The sequence below is a fragment of the Mycteria americana genome, chromosome 5, assembly GCF_035582795.1.
Source record: "Mycteria americana isolate JAX WOST 10 ecotype Jacksonville Zoo and Gardens chromosome 5, USCA_MyAme_1.0, whole genome shotgun sequence".
NCBI classification, from domain to species: domain Eukaryota; kingdom Metazoa; phylum Chordata; class Aves; order Ciconiiformes; family Ciconiidae; genus Mycteria; species Mycteria americana.
In genome coordinates, this window is record NC_134369.1 from 15419460 (window position 1) to 15447040 (window position 27581).

At 37.4% G+C, this 27581-nt stretch overlaps 1 protein-coding gene across 10 annotated transcripts in view; it reads right to left on the reverse strand.

The window, feature by feature from the left end:
* SOX6 (SRY-box transcription factor 6) overlaps positions 1–27581 on the reverse strand; it is a 379444-nt gene that overhangs the window by 133660 nt on the left and 218203 nt on the right. For all 10 annotated transcript variants that reach the window (XM_075502220.1, XM_075502218.1, XM_075502219.1 and 7 more), the window contains 2 exons: positions 17768–17940; positions 14079–14147 (listed from right to left, as the gene is read on the reverse strand). In XM_075502220.1, the coding sequence (XP_075358335.1) occupies positions 14079–14147; positions 17768–17940 (242 nt within the window). The remainder of the gene's footprint in view (positions 1–14078; positions 14148–17767; positions 17941–27581) is intronic.

The window sequence follows — 27581 nt, forward strand, 5'->3', positions numbered from 1 at the left end:
CCACACTAGACATGTAATTAAGTAAATATTAATATGCTTTACATATGATGAACCATTTATATGGACAACATTAATTATCATATTTACATGAATGCCGTAAGCACTGAGGACAACTCCTGCTACTATATGCAAGACAGGGAAAGACCAAGAGAGAAGAGGAAGACATTGGAGGGCGATTTCTCTGCACCTTTTGGAAAAAATCTTTCCATGAGTTTAAGAGATGATGACTTTCATTGTAGGCCTGAAACAAAATGAACACACTTCTTACTTTATTTTTCGTCAGCAGGACCTTTAAAATGGCTATTTCACAAAAAGAAATAACACCCTTGTAATTTTAATGTATGTTTATGTAAAATGAAAGTGGCAGCTCCATGTTAATAAACCTTGCTTAGGAAAAAAAAAAAAAAAAAAAAATCAGTTGCTGAACTATGGTGAGTAATTAGCCCCTTAGCATCCCGTTTCTCCAGGAATGCTTCCTCCTGGGCTGGCTCTTTTAAATAGCTCCATTCCTGGCTGCCTTTGTTGAGCTTGGAAATTGTGCACATATGAGAGAAATTAAGCCCTCATTTAACAGGGACACATGCCTGTCAAGTCCAGAGGAACAAAGGCTGGTCCCTGGGGGCTACTCAGCTCCCTGAGGCTGCCACTCATTCTGTTAGCAATGCTTACCCTTTACAGATTGTGTATAAAACCCAATAAATCATTTCATCTGCTCTGGTTAATATACACATGAACCTGGGACTTTCTTCAAAGTATTTTTTTCTTTTGCTTGCAACTCCGTTCATTTATTAAGAGGTGACCTATGTTTGCTAGAGTGTCGCCAGGTTTTTACCTTTATGTAATAACATTAATGTCTGTGAAGTAAACCTGAAACGTTTACTGTCAGAAATAAAGACATTTGATGCTACATCTATTTCACACAGGAAATGTTTTATTACTCTTTAATGGTCAATAATCATGAGTGTCTATTGTATAAATTACTAGTATATTCTGTTCCTCCCAAAGTTACATCTGAAATGTATGCATATTTCAACTGATAGTAAAACAACAGGGTAAATAAAATGACAGATGTGTAGCCTTTGCCTAGGAAGAGAGTCTTTTCTCGATTAAAACAAACCAAACAGGAAACTAATATAATGAGGAAATCATTTTAGTTTTGTTCTTTACAAAGTGTTATCACAAAAACGCATCTATACTATCCTGGATAAAACAAAAGAAAAAGGACTCTGATGATAAAAAAAAAATTAATTGCACAAAGTGATAACTGAAGTAAACACATGCAAGACAAAAATATTCGTACACAATATATCAGCTACCTCCGAGCACGCTGTGGTGGATGGGCACAATTATCCCCAAATATAAATGCACACACAGAGCAGAGGAATATTTTACAGTGAATAAAAAAAAGCAAAATGAAATGCTGTCATTTCCACGTGAGCTCTTTTTGTTTTTAAAAAGAGGACCTAATTCTGTACTTCTAGTATTAGACTGACATAAGTGGAGAGAACATGAACAACACCAGCTGAGGAAATGGCACCCTGCACTGTATTCAATGAAGCAAAACTCTCACTAAGTTGAGCATGATTTTTTCCTCATACTTGAGTGTAGGATTAAGCCAATGAAGACAAGTTAGTGGTGTAGAATAAAAACAAATTAAAGTGCAGAGCTGTATCTTCTTTCCCTGAAATGGTGAAAGCAATATTTCAATGCCTGCTATTAACAGGGGTCTTTTTTTGTTTTGTCCACTCGGCAATTTTTAACTAACACATTGAAAGCATGCCATTTCTCAAGCAACAATATTACGCTTTGTATTTAAAACCACAAAATAAAGAGGGCTGACTGTTCTGACAGCTTTAATCCTGATGATACTGGGAGCCCCAAGTAAAAAGAAACTGGTACAGCATGGAGTTTTCCCTGCTCAGCAGGCAGAGAGAAAGCAGTTCTGGATTTGATAAGTAAAACCAGATATAGTTGATGGTTATATGCTAAAGCCTTGCAATTAATGGGAAACATCAACGGTCCGATGAACTTGCATATCAGTGGAGTCTTTGAGAAGGCCTTTTCTCCCATCTTGTTAAAAACTCATCTACTATACAACAGTCATGACTTCTTTTGTGTAAAGAATTGTGCATGCTCCACTGTTGTCAGAGGGGAAAAGTGATAAGATATCAAGACTCCAGGTCCCATTTATATATTAAAAAAAAAACCCTGCATGCTGCTATTGATATTTTTCACTGCAAATTTGTGTCAATGTAGCAATGAAAAGCGCCCGACAGGATCACGACCTCAATATGAGATGCTTTACAAACACGAAGACCTGGCCCCTTGTCCTGAAAGATCTGACAGTCAGAAGAAACTATTGTAATAATAGTTCATCCTCGTTGAAAACAGCAACCACAGATTAAAAAAGTCCAACATTAGACTATATCCAAAGGCTACAATTCAGTGTATATTAAACCCAAGGTATTAACAAATAATTATCTCATAAGAACAAATTCCTGTAAAGAAAACATGATACCATTATACCATGCCCCTGCAATCCTAAAAGTGGCAGAACTGCAATAAATAACCTATTACTTAGGAATAAAAAACTGTACAATGCAACGCACATATCTGCATTGTTCAACTTAATAGGGAACTACAGCTTATCCTCCATCATACACACATAAAATGTATTTCTGAATAATTAACTGAACAGAAATCAAAAAGGTTAAGAGACTGGGTCTGCTATGCAGTTGTAACAGTTAGGAATGATTCTGCAGGTATAAGTAAATGAAAAGTAAGCCCTTATCAGTAAAAATAAGTTTGTCATAATAGTTGTCATTCTGGAAAGAATCTGACTAAACCTAACTTGTGTGAGCAAGGATTGGGTCCAAATTCAAATCCCTAGTGCAACAGTCATGAAACAAAGGAAAGACTTTCATTTCAGCAGAATTTGGTCCATTCCTCTATACCCGTATTGGATTTACCTGGTTAACAGAAGACCTGTTTCTAGAGTAGGCCATAAGCAAGCATTACCCAGGCTGGTTTTTTCCCCTTGAGCAAAAACGATCAGAAACTCTGAGCCACTTTATCCACCTACTCTTTACAGATCAAAATGCAAAACGTTGCCGTGAAAACAAGGGAGAATATGCAAAGGTGTTATACGCTATGTATGCCACTGACATAATACTTTAATAGGATATGCTGTAATTTCCTGCAATTAATATCTTAGCAGAGCTATAAAGGCTTTTTTCCAAAATTATACCATTGCGTTTACAACACTAAAATTAATGTTGTGTCAACCTTTCCATTATAAGCCCCCTTTTTCAGAGGTTTATAACTTGGCCATAAAAATATATTCTGGCCTAAAATGTGGCATGCAAGATCTCCATTTAGAAGCAGCCATTTTGATTAAATAAAAAACATTATTTAATGGCTGTTTCAAGTAAGTCGTTTGAATGCCCTACAAAATGCGCAAGGGACCTCCAAGAAATCTAGGCATTCTTCGAACAAAAAATTATTTTCTCTCCACAAAAAGCCACTGTTCAAAGGATGTTTCACATCCACAGAAGTTGCTCCATATCTGTAAGGAAAATACGTGGATTTGGGAAACTACAGACTTCTTCAGTGAGAATAGTCTCTGCACTTGCCTTTCTGTATGACAATGGCTATACTTCTGGCCAGCAGCTTGACCACATGGGAGACTCAAGCTAGCTGAAATGGTTTTCATTGAGGCAGGAGAGTGGGTGAGAGGAAGGAACAAATATTTCTCTGTCTGAAGTAGATTCACTCTGGCTAAAACCTCCATCAGAGTAAATTAAGGTAAGTGATAAGTTGACAGAAAGTCATGATAGAAAAGACGAGCAAGATATTAGAGAACCACCCTTTGAATTCTGAAACCACAGATTTTGTGTCTGTCAAATTTCATATAAGAACTGGATCAAGTCACTTAGGAAATTTAACTTAGGTGCTTAAATTAGGAACCTCGTTGTCTAATCAACAGAAGGTAATTCACAGCACCTGGACTGCTTTATATATGGAGCCAAAAGTCCTAATTCAGTCACCCAAATTAGATATCTAAAATTAGATGCCCCCAAATATCTAGATGCTTTTTATTCTGCCTCAAAAGAGTGTTGTGAGGATAATACACTTCAGCTTATGAGACACTCAGATATGCAGTTACAGAGGAGATGAGTATCCTGAAAATATATCACCAATAAAATTCAATGAGATGGAAAAGGCAAAGCTAGAAATGTGATAGTAGACTTCTTCATACAAATCACTCGTTGTCAGAGCAAAAAACAAGTGCCATACCTCCTCCTCTGACAAAAGTTTGTTTCTATATTTGTATTATATAAATTGCTTTGTCAAATAAGGAATCTCAGTCTGTGCTTAGGCTATTAGGTACACGTTGCACTATCAACTTTATTGTGTTACCTGTGGCAAGTACCCACACTACTCATTTATCTACCTGATCTAGATTTTAAACTAACTACATGTTCCTCCAACTGGTTAATCTCTCATTTACGGAATAAAAAGGATTAATACATTACTTTAAAATAAAGTTCCCTAACTCAGAAGTGCCCTTCCATACTGTGGGCCGGTAATGTGTCTCAGGATGGATTTCACACTTCACCATCAACTGTGAATTTCTTTGCTTTTATTATTTGGTGTTACAACTTTAATGTTTTCTTAACATACTGTCATTTTGGGTGGGTGAATAAGATGAATTCAGCATTTCATAATGCACCATTGTATACTGTTTACATCATTTATTTTCTTTTTATTGAATGATTACAAACTTCAATTTAAAATTAATAACATTTTGTGGGAGTTACTGCATGTGAATTAAGTGTGGTGATGTCAGTGCATCCCTCTGGAATTTAAAAGATATTTCACTGTGTTATATCATGTGCCACACAGTATATCAATTTTTATTTCCCATCCCTCAAGTATGGAATGCACACTGTGTAACTTCTTAGATTCTCAATATAGACATAATTTACCCAAGCTGTGCAAATGCCCAACTTGCTGAAGATGATATATACAAGATTTATATAAAAGACTAGTTCTTTCAAACAAGTAAAATTCTTGCATACAACACAAGCCACTACATTATCTAATTATTTGGGGGGAGGGGGTTCTAATGTAACAGACAAAAGAAAATAGGGTGTAAATTGCAGTCATAAACCAGGTTTTCCTTACTTTAACAATGACTTTAAAATTAGATAGGTATATTCCAGGCAAAGCCATTCACCTTTCCATGAGAGCTATGCTTTGACATCTTTGCGAGTGTCTGGATTAGCTGGTTGCATTAGACAGTGAATATTAGAAATATTCATTCACTTTACTTTTACATATATGCCATCAAATGTATACCAAATGCTAAACAGCATCTGGTTTGCTCATTTACTGGTTTGCACATACTACTACTTTCTTTATGTGAATTCATAATTCCTGAATGCATTCAGAGAGCAATGCACTTCTTCCTTGCTGTCGTGACATTAAATACATTTAAAGTAAGTTTTTATGCTCAAATTGATTCAGTAATACACTTGCGTTCTGGAGCATTCCCACAACTACAACCAAAAACCATTTTGATTCTTTAGGTCAGGATTTAGTCCACCAGTAAATTTAAGATTTTACTGTGATATTTCAAAAAGTACTTTACAATGTATTTGCTAAATGCTTTTGGCCTTTTTATGTGGGGCTGTATTTCATCATTTTCCTCCAAATACCTGCTTCTGCAGACAGAAATTTTGACCTCTGATATCATCACATTCCAGCCTTGCCTGTATTTCTGAATATCTCCATAAATCAAGTCCTTTCAATACTAGCATTTATTAACTATTTTCTTTATTCACTAACTCCTGATAAGTGTGTCAAATAGTGTGTCAAATGCTGTTTTTTTAAAAAAAAAGTCATGCAAATCCCGATTGTTTTCCCTCTTGGCCATCACATGGTTGTCAATCGCAAAAATCATCACTGAAAAAGTAATTAATTAGAAATGAAAGGCCAATATCCTAGGCAGTTCCTGTCAGTCCTGTGATATGTTTCAATGTAACACTGATGTAAGACCGGAAAAAGAGCTGGTGTGCCCAAAAGGTTGCATGTTTTTTCCAACTACATCTGTTTGTCTAATAAAACAAATTACAAACCCCTGACTCATTTATATCTTTGATATCCCAACCACAATACTAATATTCTAAGTCCTTCCTCATATGAGATGCCCAATGCCGCAAAGCCTTCTTATGTGAGTAACACTTAGATACACAAGTCATCAGACACTGGCTATGCAAGTACTACTCAAGCAAATAAGACTTCTCAGGATCAGCCCTGTTGGTAGGCTGCCAGTTGGCTCAATTTCTGCTCCCAGTTATCCATTTTAGTTTGTGCACATGCCACTTAGGAAGGAAACTGGTTTTCTGTGCTGGAGCAAATACTGCCTTATTATCACATTATTGCAAATATTGCAATATTGCAAATATTACACTATGCAGACTGGCAGAGAGGGTGATGCAGACCTGTACGACCAGAGGAATAGCACCGGTGGAGTTCAGAGGGGCATAACCTCTGTCAAAGTCTTTGGGAGCTAGACCAGGGCATCTGGATCAGCGAGCACTGAGGCTGCCACAGTATGTCACTCCACGCTTGGTTGGAAGGGGCAGACCACCAGCTGAGAATGACCCCTGGGCAGCAGTACAGGTGGGTAGCAAATACTTGCTTGCTCCTCTGCTGTTACTCAGGAGCTGGTTATAATCTGCCCCTAAATTAACAGAGCTCAAATGTGAGGCCCTTCTGTAAGCAAAGGCTGTAGAATGAGTGTTTGGGCTCAATAGAATCAATGAGATTTTCGCCCCTGGCTTTGACAGAGGCACGGCCGAGAGCAAGACCTTAAGCCACTGGCGAGAATTGCAACGCGGCATGCCCAGAGCGAACAAAGCAGCAGTACTTGAACTGGGGAGTATGGATGCCTGTGCCTTCATTTCCAATTTTAAAACAGACGTGGGAGAGGGAAAGTGGGAGGGCAGCTACTATCATTTTCTGCACCAACATGAGCCTGAGAAACAATGACATTTACTTTGGTTTAACTAATTTCCACACATCAGATCATGTTCGGCACCCGTGTGCCAAACTCCTATTCTTCAAGTCTGTTGAAATATCACTTTCCGAAACATGTGTGCTAACATTTGGCCAACACCACCACAAGATCATTTTATTAACTTGTAGCTCATTTCATAGACTGCTGCTCATGTTGCTAACATATGCTATTCTACCATTTACTGCTCTATAATTAGAGAAGTCATATGAAAGAGATACACAAGGCTTAATTTTTGCATTAAATACAATTTGTTTAGACTCGGGTAGGCGAAATATAGCTATTTAAAAGAAAAAAAAAACATATAGTGAATTAGAAAACTGCAAGAAAGCTAATTTAACTCTTAGAAGGTCACAGTAAAAATTTTTAAAAACCCACTCCCCCACCTCAAGACTGCATACAGTTTTAAGGATTGTGTTAAGAGTCAAATCCAGAACTAGTTTCTGCTTTGCCAGGATAAATCTTGTTTCCAGGGGCTGAGAGCCTCAGGGGCAGGGCAGCTAGCAGGATCCTTGCAAATAGGGGCCAATGTGCAAGACCAGAAGCTTAGGCGTAGCACAGGAGGGGTGAAGCTTTAGGATAGTGTGTCTTTTTTCTTAGGTGACCACCACACTGTCATGCCAAAGCATTTTTAGTATGGAAGAGGCTGAATAAAGGATAGGGACCATCACCAGAATGTTTATTAAAGGGTAGGCTGCTGGGAGAAGGTAAGGATCCCACATTGCTTCTTTTCCCACACAGCTGACAGAGAAAATTCCAAGCCAGCCAGCCACAAAGATGTCTTTTGTTGGAAAAAGCTGGCCTGTAATAGAACTTTTGCTTGGGTAATTATCAAATAAGGACTTTAGAACTCATTAATAATAATAATTTATAATAATAAATAAAATAGGAAACATTTGACTTTGATGTTTAGCATATTTGTCTTTCCTCCATTGGATCAGTTGCCATTTTCACTAAAGAAGTTATGAGCTGGACAGAAGCTGTGATGCCACACCTACAGCAGAGCCCCGTAAATTTGAATCAATGATTTAGCAGCCAGCTACAAGTTACAGGCACATAACAGCATTTCTCTCTTCCATATGCACACAACTGCATTGCAGAAGGAAGTTAGACGTAGATTTTTTAAATGCTGAACTGTTAAAAAAAAAAAAAAGAAAGAAAAAAGATACTAATGACAGCTGGGAACCAATTCATAAGCAAACTGGAATCTAAGGGAAATGTATCCTTTCTACTGTAAATTAATAAACTGCAGCTATAGTTTATTAAGCCACCACAATAATTTACATTTTCTACTGCCATAATCTTGACTGCTTATAAATTACAGTAGTTTTACCTATTCTTTAATCCAGAAACATCATTATTAAAGTGTTTGATGCAGGCTACAGTGCATCTATCATTACTTGTAAAAGTTAATTAGATTAGATAAAAGAAATAATTAGATTTGCATTTTTATCCTAGTTTTAAACTTCCAAAGAAGATCACAACAGTGTGCCTGTGGGCAATTAAAAACAGCATACAGCAGTGAAATATAAAGGCAAAAAAGGTCTGTTTTTCCTGGCTAATTCATGATTGAAGATACAATTACAAAATATTTTAAGGGTTTGCTGAAGCTGGGGGCTATTCCTAGACTTCTAAGCTTTGTTTATAACTATTGCTCTCTTTCAAGGGAGTATCTGATCTGCGTACCCTGCCAATAGAAGTATCAAATTGCTTTCAATGGCTTTATTTGGTCCTGTTCAGAGCTTGCTGGAAGGGGATCAGTTTCATGATCAATAACAAAAAAAAAAAAAGAAAAGAAAAAAAGGTGGGGAGAATATTCCCTAGTGCTGGAACAGTAGCATTGCAATTGCTTTTTGCTTGTCAATGCTAAATACAGTTTACAAAGACAGACAACCTCGGAGAGCGTAACTGAACTGACAATAACTAGATTCCAGCTTGTGCATTTTCAGCAAGCTCACTGCAATGAGCTTTAACCTGTCTCCAAAAGGCAATAAATGAAAGGTTCAGCTCTTAAAACTGGAGGTCAGTTACATATTTAATGATAAAGCATATCTTTAAATCTATTTCTACTATTATTATCCTAGCAAAAAATTAATTAACCAGGTCAGGGAGGCCATGAAGGCTAATGTGGAATGTAATTATTCCTGATCTTTAGACATGTACTTCACATAAAGAGATAGTCCTTATTCAGCTCACCAGGTACCTGAATTGTCAGTAGTTAATCATGGATAAGAAGAGAGACTCATTGGTTCAGCCTCTTAAGTTTTAAGTATGATTCAAATGATTCCTATTCAAGGACAGTTTAAATAGTTGTAATTTTTATGTTACTATTCTTTTGTTTGTTTACTATCACAGTAATCATGTTCACTCTTTTTGACTGTAACAAAAAATGCGAGAACATTAATATGAAACTACAACAGTATGAATGTATAGATTAAAACTAGAAAAAAATTACTATTAGGAATAATTTCTAGTGGCTGAATTAAAACAGAATACTTATGAGAGCAGAGGAAGCCAGTTTTTCTATGCAATGGAAATCATAGTGATTCAAACAGAAAACGAAATGCTCTGCAATGGCGTTGAGTGTAGCACAGAGAAATAAGGGGAAGGGAAATGGACGAAAGCAGGGTGGATCAGCTGTCACTGTAACACCCATCACAAGTTTTTGCAGCAAATCTCAACAACCAGTGTCCCTTTTAAAGATTTCAGCCACAATTTAGGACTCGCCCTAACGAAGCCTGCCCACCAGAGGAGGGAAGCCCTCAAAATTTCATCCCTTAAATCCACACCACCCCCTGCCCCCCCGGAGGGAAATCCTGGGGCAACATGCTCCAACAAGCATCAGTGGGATCCAATCCCTTCCTCAGCTGGATGTGGTGGGGTCAGAAGCAGTCCCCAAGCCTCATTCTGAAAGGACTAAATTCTGGCAACGAGGCACTGAATTCACAGGGGTTACAGGGCCTCAAGCAGTTCTCAAGGTTGGAACCATTCTAGAGATGCAAGCCTTCCTTTCTTCCAATACAGTCTTATCTTCATGATGTACCACCAAATTCCTCCTTTACACAGCTTTTTCCTTTATCCCTAGAGGTTTTCACTTTCACAGCACAGGCTAAGAGATGTCCTTGAAATAGTCTCATTTTGTCCCTTCTACTTTAAGAATGAATACTTTTTATTAAACAAAAAAGAAAGTTCTTTTAAAAAATCTGAATCAACCTGGAGACTGATCTATGAGCTCTTACTTGCCCTACAGTATTTTCTCAACTTTATTTCCACTAAAAGCAATGATTTCTCTGCACAGCTTTGCAGAACGAAGAACTTAATTTGGCATACTAGATTTCCTCCCATCTCTGTGGACTCCTCTGTAGAAGAGTGTTTATGAACATTATGAACATTGAGCTGAAAAGTAATAATACACTGCATTTATTTGAAATTTTCATTTAAGATTCTCAAAACATTACATTTGAATTGAGGAACAGGAAACAATTTGCCAAATTTCAATTAATCAGAGACAGAACTGAGAACAACTCTACATTCCCACTCCCTTTAGCCAACAGACAAAACTGCTTTCCGCAACATGAACACCCTGAAAGTAACATTAGCTTCCCTTAGAAAACATGAGATGATTATGCAGAACATTTAATGACCTCAGTACTCTTGAAATACCTATGTTGTTTTCATATGCTAAGCCTAGCTAATGTCCTCTTTGCTCATAGATTGTTGACAAAGTTTTGGATGTATAACAAGTCTGGAGTAAGGTGCTCCAGTAAATGGTCTTAAAACCAAACCAAACCAAAAAACCCCTAAACTAAATGAAATAAGGTGTTAAAATTATTAAATAAACAAATAATATACAACACAATGTAAATAATAAATACCAAATAATGAAAATTCTCAGTAAATTAACCCAGTAGGTGTCCAGGGAAAGATATGTTCTATATAATATGGATTATTTTCTCTTTTATATGGTTGACAGAAATCTTGTAAGCCCCATCTAAAGTAATTTCTAATTGTTTAAATGGTTAAACAAACTGCATGCACTTATTCACATAAATTATTGTTTAAGAATTAACACTGTACCTCGGAAGATGACAGTGGTACTCTGTGTGTCTCATGATGAAAACATTGCGTCAGCAATGCCCCACTCCTGCATCCTGGAGAACATACTGTACTTATTTCAAGTAGCTGTGCCATGAATAGGCCCATGCCCAGATGGAACTGGCACCTGTGCTACTTATATTTTGTAATCTCTTCAAAAGGGGAGTGTCAGGGAAGAGTCCTATTGTTTTTCCATGCATACAAAGTATAGATAAGATTCCACGGAATTTTATATAAGTAATTGCTGGTTCCTGAAAAGGGTTGCTCAAGAGTATCTTTAAACAAATTTACCTTCTGAATAAAATCAAGTAAGTTATTGGGGACGCAGTTCCGAATTCTACCAACCCCAAAAACTAAATTGGGAATGTAAATGTTTATTAGGAATTTTTTTTTTCTCCTCAAGCCGCAGAGAGCGTGATTCACCTCATCTCACTTCAGATCTCTACACTATAGGCATCGGCATCCATATCGTTTATAGTTAATGGAGAGAAACAGCCATTTTAGGGAACAATTCATCTGACATATTTTAAATGTATACTTTAGGACAAGATGAATTGCATCCTAAAACTATTCACTCTGCTTCTCTCTGTTCACTATAAAAACAGCTTGGATAATTAATTGAGACAGAGTCTGCACTGCAGTTATCTACTTTTGATATGATGAATTCCACCCAGGGTCACCAGCGCGACTTGTGTATCGGTACTGAGGTTTCCTGGGAAGACGCTGGGAGGGAACCCGACAGAACCGGCACAGCATTGCATCTCTCGCCTGCCTCCTGGTTTACCTCCATCCCACCTATAGTCCTTAGGGAGCTACAGGTCTCAACAAACTGCAACACTCGTAATCAATTCAATAGCGACAAACCTATTAAGAGCTGCAGAGGTGACTTAGCAACTAACTTCTCTCCCGAGCAACTCCTGGCTAGCAAACCTGACACAGAATTAAGAAAGAACAAATAAACAAAGAAGAACCACTTGGCTCACAAGAAAATGGACTATGTAAGCTGGTGTTTAGCCTAGGAAACAATCTCCTAACAAACTTTTTTTTAGTAATCTCCTTGTAAGATCAATGTATGTTTGAGATGGCATCTGCCCAACGTGCCTAGTGCTTCATACTGGAGTCTACGATGTTCTTTGGGCAATGAGATGCCTGCTACTGATCTGGCTAACAAGCTGGGAGAGGAAACAGTCCTCATGGCCTCAAATACACTGATTAGATTCATGTAAATATAAGGATAAATAAAGAGGCCAAACTACTGAGGAACTATGGAATAAGAGTAGCTTATATTGGCCAGAATTTTGAAATAAATATAGGGAAGAATCACCAAGAAATAACTTAGCTCACATGAACAGAACAATCATTAAAACACTTCTTTGCATATACGTTTAGGAAAGGACACGGAAGAAAACTTGTAGAGGCTTCAGCACTATGTAAGAGGAAAATTGTGAGTGAACAAAAAAATGAACCTGCAACCTATTCTGAAATGAACCTACAACATATTCTAAGACTGCTTTTCCCCGAAGTCAGTGGAAGGGTAAAGCTACTGGAAGTATTGAGTGAGCTGAAACATAAAGTACCTTTCAACTTTTACTACAAAGCAGGATACTTCCCAGTAAAACATACCCACATTCTCCAAATAGGAACAAAAATAACCTGGTCATGATTCCTCTTTCTGTGTCCTAATTTTTAAAGGAATTTAAAAAATTAGAAATTTCTCCTGCAAATAACTGTTCTGTTTAACAGACTCAGCTATGTTTCAATCTTAGCTTTTATGTCAAGTAAAGATTTTTTTACATGATTCTTTGGTTTTTGCAGCCAGACTTGCAAATAACACTTAGAGAAGATGGTGTATTTTTTCCTTTCACTATTCTTATGTCTCTTCCATCCTTTATGTACACCTAATATGAACATGCAGTCTTCCAATAAGCAATGACAATAATGGTGTTTCAAAATTCAGTTGAGTCTCTCATCCCAGGTATCAACACATTTTTGTATGTTAATTAAACTCCTTAGAGTGTAACTGAAACTGCATTACAATATTTGCAAAAGCATTTACAAGTGTTCCTTTGGGATGAGGGAAGGAAAACTTCAGTTTTGGGATCTAGTAACATGGCAATCAGATGATTAAGGAAAAAACCTGATAGTCCAAGCTTATAAGAAATGATTGGCAGTACAATCATCTGTCAGACCAAACCAAAATATTTGAATCAAAGAACAGGCCCATGGAAATGCTTTCAAACAAAGTGGGAAGCAGAGAAGGTAATACAGTCGCATGTCAACAAGGCCTCTACCTACATGTCACTCCCTACCTGCACGTATTTGCACAAAGTTAAACCAGGTTCTGAGTACAAGTACTGACAATTGAATACCTCCAGAACACTCCCAGATCCATGAAGGTACAGTTACTCCAACTCCAAAAGTACATGGGACGCATATACCTGTGGGTCTTTGTACATGAGCAGACTGGTCCCAGGGACTTAGTACTGTCTCAATGTCTATTATCTATGGCTTTTTGCTTTAGTTAATTAAATGGAAAACATTCTTCTAACCTTCTTATAAAGCCAATTTTGCCTTTGTAGAATAAGGAATTCTATAAACAATGATTGAGACTCTGCTTTTACTTCACACAATACAAGTCAAACTGGTTGCAAATTTCAGAATTAAATGACAAGATTTAAGAAATAGTTCATAACTTTCAGAAGAAAACTCTGCTTATTAAAAAAAAAAGCTCTTTCCATCAAAAAGATGTTTGACAATAATTTTCAAAGACACAAAGACCCTCCATAAAGAGCATCTTTATTGAGGCTTGTGAGTAAAGCATGTGGCTGCTTTATTTTAGATCCTTCCCTCTCCATAAATGGAATTTAAGTATAATCAGAAGAAAGCAATAAAGCACACTGACCTGAATTTGCTGCTGCAGGAGATTGATTTTGTGCTGCTGTTGCAGAAGTTGCTGCTGTTGTCTTGCAATCTATTAGAAATAAAATTTCCATTAAATTAAAACAGTAATATTGAAACTTCAATATTATGAGTGAAAAACATCTTATTAATTATTCTTTATTATATTTTTATTAAGCATCATTTATTTTTTTAAAAAATGAAGGATATTTTAGAGGTATCTGTATATGTGATGTAAACATTTTAAATTTAAATGCAACATAAAAATCTAGTTAGCCAGTAAGAAATATGTATTTTAAGGACTTAGGCCTCAACTCTGCAAAGCATAGAAACATGGGTTTAGCTGTGTGCATGTGAATAATCTCATCACTATTCAACAAAGCATTTAAGCCTGTGGTGATCTTTGACTATGATGCATTACTGTTAGCTACAATGGAATGAAACACATGCTTAAAATTAAGTGCTTTGCTGAATGGGGATGGGATTACTCAGGTGCTTAAGGTTAAACACACATTTTCTTGCTTTGCTGAACTGGAGCCTTAGCTAGTATTTATAGATGTTTCGCTATTCAGCACAAGCTCCTAGGGCAAGCTTCTCTAACTTCATTCACAATGAGCAGCACATTACTTCTCTTGTAAATCTCAAAGTCTTCCTTGGAACTACCCAAGGAAGCAGGGTCTCATTCTGTGTAAAAGCAGTACCTGATGCTCAGTAACTCATCCTCAACGCAAGCCTGTGAATTATGTAGATATTCTTACCCTCGTTTGGTAGATTCAGTAAGGGATCTGGAGGGTAAAGGTTCACTATATCCCTTATAGGTTCACTATATCCCTAACATAGATGGAGAGAAGCAAGTGTTCAGGGCAGGGAGTGGTAAGAGACTAACGAGAGAGAGAGGATCTGCCCCAGACACACCACCACCCTCCTCCACCCGATTCCCACAAACCATCCAAAATCAGCATGCAAGAGCAGAAGGGAAATAGGATCCTGCCCGCAGATGCAGAGCTGCTCCTTGCAATGGGTAACATGGACTGCAGCTACGGGGGAGAAGCTGCAGGGACCTGGGGGAACAACTGGACATCTGCTTTAGAAGGGCAACTATGCAGCAGACTGAAAGAAGGACAAGATTTGTGTTTCCTGGAAACCCCAGCCTCAGCACTTCTGCTACCTTCATTTCTTAAGTATAATTTCCCCTCCTATAAATATTTATCTAGAGCAGAGGAATCACATAAAACAGCAAGAAGTTGGTGACAAAGGTAGCTTGATCACTCAAATCCACTGTTTCAATTTTGGCAAAAACTCTCCTGGTCTCCTTCCCCACCATCTTCTGAGCATGCTTAATCTCTCTGCCATAAACAGAGAAAGCTAAGTAAAAGGTTTTTATGATAAAAAAATTACAGAAGTGTAGCAAGGTTGATTTGGAAATAAACAATCACAGAGTTTTAGTGCAAACTGTTCAGATTAACTCCTAGGGAACATGCAGTTACATATTAACAGCTTGTAATTGTGCACACACAGAGATCAAGTCTGTAGTTTCTTTAATCTCTCACTCTGACACCTGGAAGTAGCTCTGTCTTTTTTTTCAATGCTACGGCTAAAATTCACTTTTGTATGGGAGACCAACACAAAATTCATACATATTTTAAGTCTTGCCTATGGCCTCAAAGAGACAAATTCAGGTCTGTGTGGTTCTGGGGCTGGATCAAGGCAAAGTGCCGCACAGAAAAGGAATCAAGCAACTCTTACAGCCCACTACACTGATGCTTGTAACAGGGATCAAACTCCCTTTATGAGCCTGGCGTTCAAATATTTCTGGATAAATCTCGCACTAAAGTCAATAAAAATATGGTGAATGAAGACTGAAGAAGCAGGCCCTGGTCTGCTAGTGAAAAAAGTAGTTCAAACAGAGCTAGCTGCCTGTGTGCCCAGGTAACCCAGGTCACCTGGGTTACCCTGAGGGGCAGGACCTCAGGTCATCTATTGTCAGATTAGTGGTCAGCAGTAGTGTCTGTGCTTGGAAAAGCAACTCCAATGGTAACTGTGCTACAGAGAATATTTAAAAACATGTATGAGTGCTTGAGTTACTATTTTTAATGAGCAACATACCAATTGTGCTATTCCACCTTAGAAGTGCAGTGCTTGTCACTAAAGATAAGCTCTGTCGGGTTTATATCCACATTGTCCCTACTGCTAAAATCTCAGTGAAGGTAATAGAAAGATTATCATGATATTCAGCTTCAGAAAGGAATTATTTGTAATTTCACATTGAACTCAGACACTGCATGGAGCTGCATCATGGGTCATTCTTTCTGAGTGCTGCGTCTTTTTTCACAGATACCCGGTGTCCGATGTCCAGAATTGTTTGGAGCTGCTGGTGACCTGGCTGCTACTTAACATGGTAAGCTATAGCCAAGGCAAGGGTGAGATCTTTGTTTACAGGAGCAAAGGCACTGATGTGCTGGAGTTCAGACTGCTTGTGAACAGCTTTTTGTACTTGCATGTACAATATAGTACCATTTGAACAGGCGTTTCCTGATGAAAACCAGAAACATACCTTGAAGCATCTAATATCAATGGTTCCTCCTAGATGGAACAGTACTGTGATAGCAAATGTATCCAATACCCGCAATGCAATTACCATAGCATAGTCTTGATGTATAGGCTTGACACGATAAAGTAGGGTACACAAGCACCATGTGGCTCAAATTCTGAATTTTATTTGCCTATCGGTTGAGCTACATGCTCGCTTCATTGAGCATGACAACCTAGTTTTAAGTGTCATTTAATTTTCATTTTGAAATATAATTACAAAGTGTTCACTGTAAGATATCACTCGTCTGCAAATGTGTCAAGATTAATTTGTGCTAGCTTATTCACAAGTGTCAATAGTTAATTACTGTGTCATCTCTGGATGGCTAAATGACATTCTAACTTCTGATTTTTTACAGTGTTCCTTTATGTTATTTTCCATTAGGGGATGAGTCCATATTCCTACATGTGGGCAAATACTCAAGCACATAAAATACCAGACGTCACAACTCATTAAAATCAACAGAGCATATATTGCTGTATATATCCTATAAAATACGTTTAACTGAAAAGATAATTCTAGTAATAATGTCAGATTCCTAAAAACCACACATTAATTTGGATCTGTCTGATCTAATGCCTAGGGGACTAGTGTACGGGATCACTGTTGTTACACTTTGGTACAATGAGAAAAGGACCGCTCTTTGGACAACTGCATCTTTAAAACAAACAAAAAACCAAACAAAAAAAAAACCCACAACACAAACAAACAAATCAAACCTTACTTGTAGAAGATATTTGAAGGTTTGAGGATACTTAAGGGGTTTTGTTCAATTATTTTCTTGTCAAAAAGAGAAAGAGTTAAATAATGGTTATAGTCTGGCTTATTTGCAACTCCCAAAATTGCATCTCAAGTGCAAGAAACAAGAACTGTGAAATCTATCAAATGCCATTTATTCTAGGAAAGAAATTACTTGAATGTCCACACCCACATTTTTTTCTCAGGGTCCTGTAATATTTCCTCTTTCTGGAAAAAGATGTAATTTCTGAAGATATTTAAGCTCTTTTATGAAAAGAAGATGAAAGGAAACACCAGGCAGAACAGTGTTTATGATAAGCATTCTGCTTGAAACATTTTCACAGGTTTCTTTCTTGGAGCCTCACCTGTTCTTGCTGTTGGCGAGCAAGGTCCATTTGCTGCCGTTGTTTTTCAATTTGTGAGGCTGCCAGCTTTTTCTGTTCATCGTGGGCAGCCAGGAGCTGCTCCCGTAAGCTGATCAGCTGGGTGATCATAGTAGAGAGCTGTCGCTCTTTTTCTGCCAGGCTTTCTGGTGTACCTAAATGTGCAGGAAAGATGTACTGTAAATATGAGATAGACAATAGTTACCAAGCAATCTTCACCAAAAAAATAGCTGAATCACCAACATACTTATTTCAGGTGGCAGCTTGAATATATATTTTATTAACAAATCCCAAAAGAATCTAGCACATAGCTTTGCTGTGCTCTAAGCGCTGAAGGATATAACAAAAATTGGAGCAGAAAAGATATAGAGTATTTCTTCTTTTCTGACAGGAGTAATTAATGATCCACTGTGTACAAATCCCTGTATCTTTTCCATCTAAATCTGCCCAGTGTGATAAATACATTCACAGTTTATTAGACGTAATTTTCCTTCACTTTATACATTTTGTTTGTTTTATTTTTCCCAAGTATGTAAAAATGGTAAAAAAAAATTAAAAGATGCCGTTCAGTGGAAGAAGCAGTTTAATAGTTTATTGATCATTTCTCTAAAATACCCATATATCTGGTAGGTCATTTGGGCAAATGTAAGCTTTGGTTATGGAATGTGTATTAAAAATGAGCTTTACTTGTCCCTAAGAGAAATTGCTAACCTGAGAAAATGGCTTAAAAATTTTCATTTAACTTTCAAAGTTTACTCTACAGAGAGCGCTTAATTAATATGAAACTACGGTACATTTATTCTTTGCACTAATGATGCTTAATGGTCTGTTTATGGGTAAATTGCATGGGTCTCCTAAGTAGAGAGTACAGGGTCCTTTTGCAAATCAATCCAAAAATATCCCATCTTACATATGAACATATTATTCTGTCACAAACAGCAATGTCAGCTCCTATATTTGAGCCATACACTGCATTTCCTTGTGTGAGCATCTCAGACCCACAGCTCTATAGGAGGTAATATAACTACAGCAAGGTAGCAGTTCAGGAATATTGGAAGAGCATCTGAAAGAGGTTTACAGTTGGAAGTGGGATAAATGAAGCAATTTTATGTTGTACAGGAGAACTGAGAGTTAGAGAAGAAATGAACGAGATCAAGAACTAGTCAGGTCCGTAATCTGCCACAATGATATGAGAAGTGGCGCAAAAGAGAGGGTATTTGCATCCTTCCTTTCCTCCATTCACAATAGAGGACTGTGATAAAGAAGTCACAGGACTTCTGAAGTGGAAGAAAACATGTGAGGAACAGGACCTGGGAGGGAACTGTCACCAAAATGATGACTCCACCTTCTTCCCAGGAGTAAGATGGATATCTTCTGGGGAAGAGAAGAAAGAGCTTGACAGGTTTCATAAGGAGAGGGAAGACAAAACAGACTCCTGCCAAGCAGGTCACAAACCCAAGATGCTCTATTACTTACATGGTGCTATGATGGGATCGATATTACTCTTGAACAGAATTCCATTTGCAAAAGCAGCATACAAGAAAACCTCTGTCTATAATTGCTTTCTATGGAAAAAGAAACTGCATAGCTTAAGTCATTCACTCTAAACAAAGCAAACTCCCAGGAACAAAGGGTACCTGTTTTTTCTGTACATTTCTTAATTGCATTTAACAACATAAGTACTGAAAATATTCAAATTCTTAGTCACTATTAACTATGTTAGCCTTAAAAGAGTCTGCAACAAACTAACGTTTCAGTACCCTGAATCTTAATTCAGTATACATGTGACACAGGTCTCCGGACAAGGAAAAATGAGTAACTTCTGTTGTAGCAGAAGTTTTAGAAATGGTTAGCAATTTTCTTAGTCAGAAGAAGTATGATGGATGCATGAAGTTAAACCTGAAGGACACTCTACTATTCGGACTAACTTACTGCAATACCTTAGTGTGATATGCGTGACTGAAGCAACAGAAGAGTTCTGTGCAAAAAGCTGTTTCAAAACAATCAAAATAAAAGATTTTTGAAAGTAAGCTTAGGCAGGTATGTGGCCAGGAAAACATCTGCACTGAAGGTACTGCCTTGCCAGGATCCATTAGCTTGTAATGAGCTCCACACTGTTGACATCAGTTCAATTATCTGCAACTTCGGTATAGACTTATCTTAACCCTCTTAAAATCTGTTATTCAGTCTTGAAGACTTTGCACCATGTGTCAAAGGTTATTTAGGTGCTTTTGAATATGTTATTGTATACTGAAATTCATTTTCACAGATAAAAGACTGTTCTGCCAAGGAAAAATTCCCTTGCCCATCATGACTAGAAGAGATCAACCACTCCAGCTATTTTAGAAAGCCAATGGGAAGCAACCTGCTGCCTCAAATGATACTTATTGCCATCCACTGCCACCTGGGAAACCACAGCTTGAGACTTTCACATCTGTCAAGCAGCTTTGGCATTGTAATGCAGGCCCCTGATCTTACAGTCATAAAATATTTTACACACCCAAAGCAGATATTAATCTCCCGCTCCATTTCCATATTATTCTGTATACTTTGTACTTGCTTCATAATATGAGTAGAAAGCTACCACAAAGAGTGCCTGCTAAGGCTACAAAATTTGGTTGGTTTTTTATGCTTAGTTAGAACCATTTGATATAGATGCAGAAAATTTATAAGGTCATTTCTTTTTCTTTTTTTCTGAATTTTATACAATAGCAGGCAGAAGTAACTGTTCTTATTGAGGAATTCATAGTAATTGTTTTTCTTTTCTTTTTCCCCCCAAAGAAACACATCTGAAATGAATGACCCCATTTAAAGTACTCTTTAATTTGTGCTGTGCTATGTAATTCGACAACAGAATAGAACCGATGACCACAAAATGTACACTGTGCTCCTGGAAAATAACAAGACCTCCATGAAGCTGCAAGACACCTAACTGAACACTGCTCAAGACAAGAAAAAGCATAAGATGCAGAAAGTTGTTGTATGAACAGTGTGTGGGGGAGGTATAATTTAATTTTAGAGTGGAAAATCCCAACCATTATTTTACAGTTTAAATACCAATAAAAAACAACTTGCTCAGAATGCAGACCAGATTGAGCTGATCTGGCTGGGCCAAGAGAGGTCATCAGTAGCTGTGTGCCATCATCATCTGTTTTGCATCCACTTACTGCAGCAAGCAATGAGATTCCTAAACTCATTACCAGTAAATAAACTTCTTCTGCTGACTAAAAATATCTATAAATAAAATAAAAATATAGCTATCTGCAAAATGTATTTGCCATAAAAACAGATCAAACAAAAAGCTTAGTAAAAAATATACAGCAAATATGCCTGTTTCCATAAAATATTATATATCACAGCTCGCTCTCTGTTCTAATCCTGTTCTCTTACTCCAGAGACAGCAGTGCATTTTTTTTTCCATGGGGTCTTCCTTATCCCCAAAACACATCTGTCTTGAGTTTCTCTCAGATTTGTCAGGTGGATCAGTGCTCCCCAGGGCCTGCTCCATCTGAAGTATTTTAATTTGACTAAACACCTGATTTATTTTATCTCTCCGATGAGAAAGGCAGTTTGTCTTAATAGAGCCTGTCAGCCTACAGTCCCATTCACAGCAATTTACAGGCAGCCAGGGATGCTGGAAAAGAAGAGTGCTGTGATTCTGTATTTTATCCTCCTCTAGAAAGCACCTAAAAGCAGCTATTCACTGCTACTGCATGTGTCATTTTAGAACTGAATTAGCTTTTTATTCAAGTAACTACACTTGTTGTGAATAGCTTATCTGTAAAATTGCTACATTCACTACTGATTTTATTAACCTTTGGCTCTATCACAAAATGGTCTTCAGTTAGGAAAGACCTTTAAAATTGACACATTTTTCTTAGGGGCCTTTATTTCAGTGACTTCAGATATACTGAATTTGATCCATTGACTCCCTTTACCAGCAGTATTTTAAATTTTGAGTGTTGGTGGGAAGTCAATAGTGTTTAAGGACTTCTTTTTAAAATGAAAATACGACTCTTAGTCTTATCAAAAGTTCAGAAAAAATAGTTATTATTTGTGACAGTCCTTTGGTTATATATTCTTGCCTTTGTGATTACAATTATAAGCTGAAAAATAATTCGGCTGTAGCAATATTTTAATTTTTCCGTGTGTGCTTATTGTTTTACCCTTTATTTTTGTATGGATTTGAGCACAAACTGAGATAAAATGGTCAGATTGAACAGAACTAAGGCATCAAAGAGAACTTTTGAGAAATTCTGGTCATAGGTCAATCTAACCAGGAGTGAGAAAACAAAAAGTAGCTATAAATCTGCTGAAAAAGAGAGAATAGTTCAATTTGTGGTCTAAAATTACATTTAGAAAGTATTCTGCTTGTGGCAAAAACCTACCTTTTAAAACTGATCACGATACTACATGATTTCTGGTACACAAAGTAATAGAAAGATCATCATATATGTTACAATAAAATGCATTTAATAAAAATCATAAACATTATCTTGCATTTTATCTACCTAGATTTCTTTAAGCATTGCAAAAAAAGATTAAAAATCCAGTATCCTGTAAGTATAGATACATAATATAACTACGGTTCCTATATCAATCTCTGGTTTACCACCTTAAAACACTTCTGTTACCTCTTACTACATATTCAGTCTGTATACAGATGTAGCTGCATGTCAAAAACCACAGGAGGCTTTTCAATGTTAAATTTGGAACTGCCCTTGTGGCAAGTTGTCATGAGATAGAGGCAGAGTAATAACTGCTGGTAAGGGAAAAAAATAAGCAGGAATAACAAAAAATAGACTTCTAGACTTACATAGTATACTTTAAACTAATCTCTCTGACACTCAGCAAGAGAAAACAAGATAAAACCACATACTCTATCAAGTGAATAAAAGACAAAATACTGGAGTCATAAATAAGCCAAAAATTTACAGGCGTGATCCAAAGCTTGCCGAAGTAGGATTCTTAGCTGTGACACTAAATTACTGTGGGTTCTTGAATGTGCTTGCCTTAGTTTCCCAACGTGTACACAAAGTAAAACACTACCAATCAGAGGTTTTTATGCCTGGTTAGTTAATGCTTCTGAAGTGCTTTGAGATCTTTGCATGGAATCTCTACACAGCTGCAAAGTATTATTGGTTCTCTTGAATTCCGTGATTAGTGCAAAGCATGACAAATATCATCCTTGTTTATGCACTGCATCTAAACTAACTTTTGCCCCATATACTTACAGGAAATACAAATTAATAAATCACAAATGATTACTCCTGTTATGTTTTTAGAATAAACACATAGTGTGACTTTTATGAAATCAAGAGAGAGTAATGCAAGAAAGAAGTGTGGACTTTGCCAGAAACTAAGAAGGGCTTTAAATCACATAACTGCAGTTCCAAAGTATCATCAACCAAAGCAATTCAACCAACAATCAAAAATGATTTTGAATCAAGTTAAGCAATTTCAGCATTTAAAAAAAAAAAAAAGGCTTTATGAATCAATTCTTCTGTTAGTTCTTTCTTTTTTTTCTGGACATTGTTTGAAAAGAAAGCAAAAACACAATGCTAGACATAAAAGAAAGTGTATTTGATCTTAGCTGCCCAGAGATAACCTGGTTAAACCATTCTGTCTAACACGGCATTCTGCAGCACACATCAGATAGGCTGTGATGTTTCTACTTCACAGGCTCTGTCCAGCATTTAGCATTTACCCTCTTTTGATTGGGTCACCTTTTAAATGCCACAAAATAGGGCAGCAAAAGTCAACAAAAATAAACAGGGAAAACTGAAGAAAGTAACAATCTAATGGAAGGGCTTCGGAGATAAAAGTCACTTTGTGAGGGCTGCCTGACTAAGGAGCCCCCTTGCCATTGCAATAGCATCTAATTTGAGTTCTAACTCCAACAGCAGTTTAAAAAGCTTTCCACTCTAAAGGGCCCCAAGTGCATCATAAAGATAAAGCATTTCAGTAGAAAACAGCCACAAAGACCTCTATTATCTTATCAGTCTTTGGTTACAACAGCTGAACCAATATGACTAAGTTCTGAATGACTTTTTTTTCCCCTTCTTTTTATAACACTAGAATACTGGAATTTCTTTATTTCATGATCAGTTAGCAATTGTTGATGTTCCCATATGCTACTGTCCAGTCCTTAGTCAATAAAAAGTTTTATAAATGCTTCCATTGTGCTTTGTAGCATCCCAGTGCAGAAGGCAGCACAGCAAACATGTCCAGCATGCAAACCACACCGGAGAGCTTCTCTTGTGAAGGTGTGAGTCGTCCCCCCGCCTTATGTCTAAAATGATTCTGTGTTTTAAGCTTTGAGCACGGAAAAATTAATACCCTATGTCCATAAACAGTAATGAGAATTAATATTAGGAACTACTGAAAACATACTGTAGAGCAAAATCTGTTTGTCAGATTTAGAAAAACAAAAAATGGCTTAAGTTAGCTATGCTTATGAGAAGGATGAAAATGCTTTACTGACAATCTGCAGGGTTCATCCTAATTTCACATATACTAAACCTCAGATGCTTAAGCCATTTCTTATGTGGGAGCGATTTGAAACTAATACGATACGCAGAACAGGAGAGTTTCGGTACGATCCTAAACTTATCATAGGCCAGACTGCCTTTCCTAGACTAGCCATAAAATTGCAGGTAGCAGAGTGAAAATGAAATTACCTGGGCGAGGTCGTGATGACCCTCGTTTCCCCATGTCAGTGTGCCCCCAGACGGGTGAGGGAGCGAGCAGGGCCCCATGGCTGCCGGGGTAGCTGCACCTCCATCACCACAGCCACCTCTCCGGCTCTGTGCAAACCAGCTGCCCTCTGTGCAAACTGAGCTGCTGGCACGTCTCACAGCAAGCGTCAGGGTCCCGCACCCACCGCCATTTAGTTTGGATCGTACCAGTCCACACACACGTCTTGCCTAAGGCGGGGGACAGTACACGTGCAGAAGAGCGATCCGCGTCCAGCTCTCTCCCTGACATTGAGCGAGGATAAAGAGAGGAGTCCCTGGGCCCAAGTGCCCTCACAGGCCCTCACTTTAGCATTGCACATCTGAGCGTTCAGGTTCAGCTGTACCCTATTCGATCATTTAAAGTGTCGCACTCAGTTGTTTTTTCCCTTCTCAAAAGAATTTGAAGGATCTATCCCTTCTTCAGACTTCACAAATCACAGAACAGTTTATTCTGCATTAAGAACAAATGAGTCACAGGAATGTATATAGTAATCCAGCTCAACATTTACCCTAAAGAATTGCCATCACCTGATGGCAACTGAGGCAGGCTTACCTGCCTTAGCATTTCCCAGCAAATGCTTGTACCTTAGCTTTGCTCCTGTGAATAACCACCTCTCCTGAGACAATGTTTCTTTCGTGGCCTTTAACATTTTTTTGATCTCACCTTTTTGCTGGACTTTTTGTCCTTGCATTGTTTCTTAGCAATGCTCAAGTGTTTCCTGAGGAATATCTTATGTTCAGAGGGAAAGTTTTTCACAACAGTTCTAATCAAAGTAAACCAATACATTCAAAAGAAAAACACTACAGTGACCAGATCAAGATATACTGGTCACAAGTCACTACTGAACAGTTCCAAAACCGTCCAAGTAACATGCTAGGCAAAGGATTGGATTGAGTAGTGCCTGGTCAGCTCATGGAGCAGCACAATGATATGCTGCCCCATTTTTAGGGATGTGGCGAATCCACAGTTGAGTCCTAAAATGTAATTCACGTCAGGAATGTAGGAAAGAATGTGATGTTAGCCAGAGCTTCAACCTCCCCCTCCTCCAAACCCGCACCCAGCAAAAAGCAGAATTACAAGAAATCTCTTGGACTCTTTCCTTTCCTTCACACACATGAAAAGAAGAACTCTGTCTGACATAAGCCTTGGAGGACTTTAACTACTTTTAGAGATTTTGTTACTATCTCATATATACAGTTCTACATTTATTATTGTTTGCTATTTAAAAAAAAAGAAAAAAATACTTTAGCCAGTTTCTTAGAATTACTCTCGAATTCCAGAAGAACTTGTCACCTTACATTCTAAATAATACTAGAAGTACATATTAGGTGTTAATACATGTATGTGCATGTGGAAGAAAGAAGACAACAATTTTTTGAATAAATTATTCCTAGGGTTTTTCAGCAGCAAGTAGAGATTCGGTTATGAATGCTTTAGCGCTTTCAGTGGGTTTAGAAATGCTTCATATATACTCAGTACGAGCTGTTCAGACTCTATGTGGAAAAAATGTGATAATACTGGATATAGACAGAAAAATACGCATTATACATTGCAACTAAAAACTCACAGCCAACCTGTTCTTGCTGAATTAGAATATAATGATATAGCAGAGGCCACAGGCTGTGAGTAATCTATACAGTGATACAAACACTAAAATATAATCTAAAGAGAAAAGAAAAATGAGTAGTTTTATTTTGTTAACTAAGAATATTGTAGCACAAGGCATAGCACACCAAAATAAAATGAACATGGTGGTGTTATGTAGAGAGCACAATTTGTATTATTAATATTATTATTTTCTCTAATGCTCAATTCTAATGCTCTTAAAGTAAAAAAAATTACAAAGAAGAGAAGAGGAAAGATGGTCCGCCCATTTAAGATACTCACTCAGAACTTGAGAGAGCTGAAAAAATATCCTGACCTTCAGTTTTAGTTTTTCCCATTTAAATACAGATGACAGTACTTCCCTAGAACAGGGAGGGGGAAGGGGAGAAGGATGTTATTCTGAGGATAGGAACAGTAAAGATTCCAAACTGTGTTCGTGGGCCATATAACAGAAGGAAATAGTATATTAAAAAATAAAAAATCTAAAGGATAAAGAAGGTATTGGAAGGGAAAAGAGTTGATAAACAGAAAAAAAAAAAGAAAATCTAACCATCATGTAATTATATAACAGTTCATCCTCTGCAGAAAACCAAATTGAGATGCCAGCAACTGTGTTAGTAAGGCTAGCAGAAATTCTTAAACATCACAGTAGGAATAAACTTTCAGGACTGGAACCTTCTCTGTGCAAACATCCCCACACAGATCATGTTTGCCAGGTTTTTTTTGTGGAAGTTAGTATCTTAAGTTAAAATGGCACCAGATTGCTTCACCTCTCCCTATCAGAGAACACACATTAAGCACAAAAAACAACAGCAGGCCAACGTTATGTCTTCCTCAAGGAGATGAGAAAGTCATAAAAAAGGTTTGAAAGTTAAATCCCATAAATTTTCTCATTTGCAAGGGCTGTACAACTAACTCCAACCCAATAGCCCTATAATGCTCTAAGTTCTCACGCAGCAAAACAGGGGAAGTCTCATAGGGAAATGGAGATATCCGAAGTTTTTCCTTCTGAAGACAGGACACAAGTACTAAATATCAGAAGAATCAAGTCCCTCAATAATGATGATGTTCACAGTGCTTGTAGCTTCTTCATTACACTGGAATTAACAACTCAGCAGGCCTAATTCTCTCTTCACATTATTTACACATACATGTAGAACCAGAAACTTCAGTAGAAATATCCTTTATTTACAACAGTATGACAACTGATCCCCATCTTCCCAGAAATAGTAAGTGAAGCCAGTTGTTCACCTTCCCTATTATTTTATCTCTGAGCCTGACTCAAAACACATGGATTCTTTCATCATCTTTGGCTGAATTTTGTAATTGTCAGGGAACCAATAGCAGACATGTCAAATAGAAGTGCAAAATATCTCATCACTGAACATTACAGAATAACATTGGTTTTAATGACATTCTATCTCTCAGTTTCTACAAAACTCACTATATTAGG